Source organism: Geospiza fortis, unplaced genomic scaffold (assembly GCF_000277835.1).
Source record: "Geospiza fortis unplaced genomic scaffold, GeoFor_1.0 scaffold192, whole genome shotgun sequence".
Taxonomy (NCBI): Eukaryota; Metazoa; Chordata; class Aves; order Passeriformes; family Thraupidae; genus Geospiza; species Geospiza fortis.
In genome coordinates, this window is record NW_005054315.1 from 8,856,648 (window position 1) to 8,863,729 (window position 7,082).

General features: G+C 37.2%; 1 protein-coding gene across 1 annotated transcript; it reads left to right on the forward strand.

Moving 5' to 3' along the window:
* The first annotated feature begins 6 nt into the window (after positions 1–6).
* On the forward strand, positions 7–5,024 carry LOC102042895 (cytochrome c oxidase assembly factor 5). The gene is made up of 3 exons (XM_005420009.2): positions 7–147; positions 544–627; positions 2,719–5,024. The coding sequence occupies exons 1-3, from the start codon at positions 46–48 to the stop codon at positions 2,758–2,760; spliced, it is 228 nt and encodes a 75-aa protein (XP_005420066.1). The 5' UTR covers positions 7–45; the 3' UTR covers positions 2,761–5,024.
* The last annotated feature ends 2,058 nt before the right edge of the window (positions 5,025–7,082 follow it).

The window sequence follows — 7,082 nt, forward strand, 5'->3', positions numbered from 1 at the left end:
GCCGTGGGGCGGGTGGCAGCGGGGCGTAACGCCGGGCTCGCCGCCATGCCCAAGTACTACGAGGATAAGGAGGAGGACGGGCGCGCCTGCAGCGGCGTGAGGGAGGACCTGCGGCAGTGCCTGCTGGAGAGCCCCTGCGTCCTGCAGGTGAGCGCCGCTGCCCTTCCGGGCCAGAGACCCGCCGGTCGCCCTTCTTGGGCCTCTTGCCTCTTGTTTGCAGCAGTTTAGAGAATTACAGCTCCAGAGGAGAGCGCAGGTCACCGTACCGAAGAGAAATCCCCAGTGGACTTGTCTGAAGTTGGAAGTAAATGATCCTCAAGGGCCCTTTCTAACCCATATTACTCAGTCGGCCAGAGCGTGGTGCTAATAACGTGCGTCCGATCCCTGTATTGGCCTTCCCTTAAGAGTTGGGCTGGATGATCCTTGTGGATGCTTTCCAACTCAGAATATTCGGTGATTCTGTTCTATGATTCTGTCAGGTGTTTTGATGTCTCTTTGATGAGCTGTAGAAATCAGATTTTTCTTTCTTTTTTCATCTACTAGGAAAACAAAAGCCCTAAACAATGCTTGAGGGAAGGACACTGTAGGAGTTTGCAAGTGACTTTCTTTGCGTGCAAAAGATCAATGGTAAGTTTGGTGTGTCTTCTGCTACCGGCCTGGATGTTTCCCGTCCTTTTCCCTCTCTTTTTAAGAAAAATATGTTATTTCAGTAAGGTGGGTGTCATTAAACAGAACGGCTCTTGCCTTTGAATCCTGATTAAACTATGGGTATTGTAGGCAGTTCTCATGAAGAGGAAGCTGTAGAGTAGGAAAAACGGGAAAACATGTTTAAATTGGGTTAGGCTTAGAATACCACAGGTAGTGATGTAGGTATTTTCACTGTTGCTTTTAGTGAAGTGTTGGGTTAAAAAATATTAGTAGATCAGGTAATTGTAAGATAAAATATCAGCAGGCTGTCTTTTGCCTGTAAGATCTTTGAAAAACATCTGTATAGAGAACATTTAAATGAAGTGAAGTAAGACTTTCACTGTTAAAGCAGGATCTTGCATTGAATTCATATTGAGACATTAGTTTTCTTGGAGTACTAGAATTCATGATAAATAACAGTTTGTTTTTTAATATAATGAACTATCCCATATGGAAATGACAAGTCATTTTTAAAAATATAATTAGATAAAGTTTTCCATATTTGATAGGAGTTCCTTGTCCAGATTTTTTTTGCTTGTGTTTCCATAATATTTAAAACATATTTAAGATGTGGTAAAGATGGTATTAAAACTTTCCAAGCATGAGAAATGCAGGGCTCATTTTTATTTTTATCTGATGAAGAGTGTACAGCTGAAATGATACTTTAATTTTTTCTTCCATTTTGTATTTGTTGTAGCAGCTTTTTGTGCCTCTTCTGTATGAACATTATTAATCCATAAAGTGACAAATTATTATTTCTGTATGTGGGAAGATGTCGTATATTGGAAGTTTGAACTGCCTATATAAAACTGCAGTAGCAGCACATGTGTCTGCAGGTGATGTGTCTGTATTTTGCTGCCTGTGGATTGTTAAGGGAGCCTGATGAAACTTAAGTTTCTAGCTAAATGCCTCCAGTCATGCAGGGAGAGGCCTGGCTCTTACATGATTTTATTTAACTCTCCCAGATTTTAAGGCTGATGAGTGAAGTGTTTCTTGTCCTGTTAATTCTTTAAATTTCAATAATCATGCTCAGTCAAACTTGTTATTTGTTATAATTATGGAACTTAAAGTGTGTCCAAAACTAAGTTAGATACTAAATACAGATATAATTTGCAGTATGCTAAAGTCATCAGGGGTTTTGCCTCAATGCTGTTTTCTTTTCAAGGAAACAGAAAGTCTTGCCAGAGATGTTGAAGTAGTGCCAAGGTTTAAAGTGAAAGCTGCTTGGTTACTGGACAAGCTGTGTCATCGTGACTCTAGCTCTTTACAAATTTTGCTGCAGTTCTGAATTTTGAAAAAGTTAATGGTGGTGAAAGAAACCTCATCAGTCTAATATCAGAATGTGGCTGAGTTGCAATTTGTCACTGCCATCTTCAGGACTGGCTAAGTTCAGAATAATTCTCCCAAGATCAAAGTATGTTTTTCTGCTGCATTGGGAAAGAACTTGCAGTTTAGCTTCTATAAGTGCTGCACTGTGGCTTTTATTTAGCTTTACCATCTTCTTTAGCCTGTCTTTAAATGTTTTTTCTGTAATTGCCAAGAATAAACTTGCCGATTTTACAAGCTGAATATTGTTTCTGTTTTTACTGATTTATTTCTATTTTTTCCAGAAACTTTGTGTATTTAAGTTATCCCTCTCCTCACAGACATTTGTAGTGACTCTGTTTCAACCAGATCTGAGTTTTCCTCCTCCAGTTTATCACTTACATTTGCAAAACTGATCTAAGCAGATTTACTCTACCTTGTTTTTCATGGGTTCCTTGCCATCCTTCTATGCTGTTCTATCATTTATGTTGTTTATTTCAGAAATGCAAGGGCACTTAGCACATAATTTTAGTTTTGTGTGAGGTTTAAGATCATATAATGCGTCTTTCATTGAAATCTCCTGTGGCTTGTTGGCTACATCACTGGTTTTCTTCTGCTTTATTCTGGCCTTTGTTCTGATGTTACAAAGTGCCAAGGTAGCACAAACACTCAACAATATCTCTTTTGGAAAATACCTGCTCTTAATATATTGTCTTCAATTTTCAGTTGGATACCAGGGCAAGATTCAGAGGAAGGAAGGGATACTGAAGTCCTCGTCAAGAGATCTCGCCATGGAAATTTGGGTTCATCAGCACTCTACACAAAACAGAGACTAAAATAAGAAGATGGTACCTGCTGCATCCTTTCATGCAGTGTTTTCACGGAAGGTATCTACTCCTGAGTATCCCAACGGATTGACCTGGATGTGCATTTAAATGTTAAAAAGAAGGCAAGCATAAAGCTACAAGTTCTGGCCAAAATGAGTACCTGTCATGTACTTGCAATAAAAATGTGAAATCCAGAACAAGCTGCAGAAGTTGCAGTTCTGTTTTGAAGTAAAGTTGTCATTTGTGATTCTACTGTAAATTCTGATAATCTTTTACTATTAGAAATAATACAAGGTATGGAACTGGTAGTTCACTTGATGTGTTGAGGAAGAGTTTCCTTAGTAGATGAGTATCTCAGAGGGTTTCTCAGAATACAACTATTTTCAGAGACGAGGAATTGACCAAGGTTGTAAAATGTGTGTGCAAGCTGCTTCCTCTCCAGTAAATTTGCTACCCAGTAAACCTGTAATAGATGGGAGTGGTGCTGTTTTTCAGTCCCACACTGCTAAGGAAGTGAGATTTATGGGAGTAAGAAGCATTAAATACTGCTTAAACCATGACTGTGGTAAATGTTAACTGATTCTCTATAAGACCTGCTTTTCCAAAGGAACATTTCCTTTTTGTTCCTTCAGTATCCCTGCCTCTTTAAGTGTCAAACCTTTAAGAAATAAATGGCGTTGTAACTCTTACACGTGGAAACTCAAATCAGACAAGCTGATTAGAAGCAAGATGAGGAAATAGTGAGAGGGGAGAGAGCCATAGTAACTTCTTTTCTTGGCTGAATTTATAGCCAATATGTCTGTTTCTAAAACTGATGACTTCAGTGAATGAGCACATGTTGACTATTTAATTTTGTCTGTCTTAAGCAACTGTTCTGTAATGAGTCAGAGAATGTTTGTATTCCTTGTGTGTGTAGGACTTTAGTTTCGCCACCTAAATCAACTCCGATTTCACATTTTTGTGTTCTGTTGATCATGTGGAAGCTAGTTCATTTGTTCAAGTGCTGTAAGCATCCTTTGTTTTCCACAGCCTACTTACCATATTTTTACATACACTAAAATGATAATTTATGTCTATAAGAGTATTTTTATCTTAACACTCTAATTCCAAAGTATTACTCAGAAGCCTTTTCCATGGGGAAAAACATAAAAAAGGTACTAAAAATAAATATAAAGCCAGATGGCAGGTATTTAAATGTCAGTTAGAGAGAGGAGTGGGAATGGTATGTGAGTTTGGTAGTCAAGGACTCTTTCATGGTATGCCTTAATGCATGGGTTTGTAGGTTGATTGTTCAAGTGATCTTTATTCCTTTCTCAGCCATAATCACTAAGCCTCTCCTATTGGTGCTGCAGCAACTCCTTTCTGAAGGGAGCAGAAACATTGCTACATCATAGACAGACACATAGTTATTTCTAGTAATCAGCTTGATCCAGTGGAGATCAAGTGTTAAGATTAAATCTATTGGATATTTATGGATTTAATAATTAACAGAACACATGTATTATTTGATCCAATAGAATGTTAGTGTCAAAACTTCCTAATGGTTCACTAAACTACCTAGGACAGTATGAAAATACTGTAATAGGAATCAAAATACTGATTTACTCAAGAGACTTATTCAATTCCAATATTGTGTAACATAATACTCTGTCTAAAGATAAGTAATTATATAATTGTCTTGGGACTTTGAGCACTGTCCTACTTGAGAGATATTAATGCTCCTTTGAGAAAAATAATTCATTTCATTAATGCTCTAAGTCCTATGCATTTGATTACAGCTTTTTTCCTAATGAACAAAATGTTTTTATTTAAATATATTAATGTTTGTGTCTTGTGCCTTGTGCCACATTACTGACTTTTACTAAAACAAACGCATGTTTCTATTCTTTGGTAGATTTTGCAAGAGGGGGTCTGTGAAATTGAGTTGTTGAGGACCAATGGTTGGCATGATGCCAAAAGGCTAATACTAGTTTCAGAATCCCAAATATAAGCAGTGCTAATAATTTGTGTTGAATAAGTAAAGAACAGAGTTTGCAAGGACCGCACTGCTGCTCTTGTTTCTCTCTTTGTTTTCCATGACGGAGAGTCAGAAGGTGCTAAATGCTGCCGAGACTGACGTCACAGGCTGTGCCTCTGTCAGTGTTAGGGCCTGTCTGTGTTACAACATCCTGTTTCAGCAATTAAAATGTTCTCTCTGTGGTCTAATCCTGCAAACATGGTTCTATTTACAGAGTTGTAAGCACGTATTGCAGAACTGCTCATATGTTTATGATGATAAAAAATAGGCTGTGGTCATTTACTCTGAAAATTCTTTAGGTTGTTAATTGTTGTTTCAAGTCAGTGCAGAGTGATAAGCATATGAGTCTGTTTAACGAAGGCACATGTGTACATACCTTGAAAAGTGAGAGAAAAGGGTTGGTGTTTAAAAAGTATCACACATTTCGTATTTAAGATGTGCCTCTCAGAAGGGAAGACAAAGTATCTTTATAAAACCCTCACTTTTGAAATATTTTCTGCACCCAGACTGGGTGCATTTGTATTATAAAGGGCTTCATTATTCACTGGGTGGCATAAGGAATTGGTTGTCTAGTCTCTCTTCACTTCTTCAAGTTTCTGGAGAGTAGCAGGTTGGAGGAGATGCTTCTTTTCAAAGAAAACATTTAAAATTATATGTTTTCAGTGAAAACCTGGAACAAACTAGATTGACACCTTCTACTCATAACAGCAGCATTAAATGAAGTCATCATCTAAAAATGCAGCCACAGAATGTAGGTGGTAAGTGATATCTGTTGTTCAAGCCTGTGGTTAGAAAATTTACAAATACAGAACTGTAGCAGCTTTGTTAATATGATTAATTTTACGCTGCCTTGATATATGGTCATTTAGAATAGGTGTATTTATTGTAAATATATGTCTTGTCTAAAGCTGAAGAGCACAACAGCTTAATTCCAGTCATAAGTTGTAGTTGACAGAATAATAACCAGGAACTTTAGGATCCTTTCTCATTTTTCTTTTTCCAAATCTGCCTGCTGAATTTTCTGTCTCTGGCATGGTTTTATTGCAGATATGTTCAGAAAATCATTAACTGGTTATTTCTGTAAGTCACACACTTCACAATTACTTGGTTGACAGTCTGTAGGAAGAAAATTCTGTAAACATAGAGAGCAGCTTCTTGAAGTGGACCATGGTTTATTTTACTGAAAGTTCATTTATGATGTCCATTAAAAATGGAAGAAGCAACATGGTTAGCATTTTAACAGTTGCTTAATTAGGTCAGTAGAAGGTGATATATTTCAAGTAATGATGTATTTTAGTAGCTGAACATTGGAAATATATTTTTATGTCAAGCTGAGGTTGATGTGTCCTGATGGAGGCTTTCATATGCAATATTCTTTTTTGGCTGGTCTGTCGGTACTCATGGGCTGCAGTGAAACAACAGAATAATTTCCATAAAGATTTTTTAGTAATGGAGGAAATGATACAAGTAAATCTCTGTGACCTAGAACAAGATTTTAAAAATCTGCAATATTGCTATTACTTTAAAAGGAGCCATGGAAAAATAGCAAAGCAGAAATTGGCTCATAATTCATAAGTTCTAATGATAAATTGTGCTACTGTAGAATTGTACTGTGTTGTCTTTCATTATCACTCAAAGGAAGAGGAATATGAGCTTTTTCTAGTTAATTTGTGACGGAAACATTTGAGGCTTTTTTGGTGGGGAAAGTTTTGAAGTCTTTCTGAGGTCACAAAGGTCTAATATTTATTAGCTATTTTCTCAAGCTTTTGGTTCTGTAGCAGCTCTACCTCGCTAAAGGTCATAGAAGGATGATTTCTGGGATTCTGAGTGGGAAGAAATCTGTTACAGGTTGTTGGATTGTTGGCATGATGAGGAAGATGAGAGTAAATAGTGCATTGAGGGGATTGATTATTGGATATGTAAAAATTTGTATTGCTCAATTTATGGCCAAAAACTCCATAAAGCCCTTTATCAGCTGAGACTGGACATTCAGGTCCCTTCCTGCTTTATATTAGTAATTAAAGTAAGAGACACTTTCTTCTAGTCTGACCTTCTGTGAAGCTTTTTATGCCAGAGAAAGACATCAGCTCTTGAAAATGGCATAAAATCTGATTATATTTTCTCTTGATAGAATATTTCAATAGCCAGTAATCCCTCTGTAGAAAGAGCATGTCTGTGTTGTGATTAGAATTTGACTTCAATTTTCACTTCTGGGAGAAGAGGAGATGGCTCTCCGAAGAGGTTAG

What these genes read in the sequence shown, in the direction of transcription:
- LOC102042895 (XM_005420009.2), top strand. Translation starts at nt 46, where the DNA reads ATGCCCAAGTACTACGAGGATAAGGAGGAGGACGGGCGCGCCTGCAGC. An exon ending in AGAGCCCCTGCGTCCTGCAG is followed by an intron (nt 148 to 543) that starts GTGAGCGCCGCT and finishes TTCATCTACTAG; the next exon opens with GAAAACAAAAGCCCTAAACA. An exon ending in TTGCGTGCAAAAGATCAATG is followed by an intron (nt 628 to 2,718) that starts GTAAGTTTGGTG and finishes TTCAATTTTCAG; the next exon opens with TTGGATACCAGGGCAAGATT.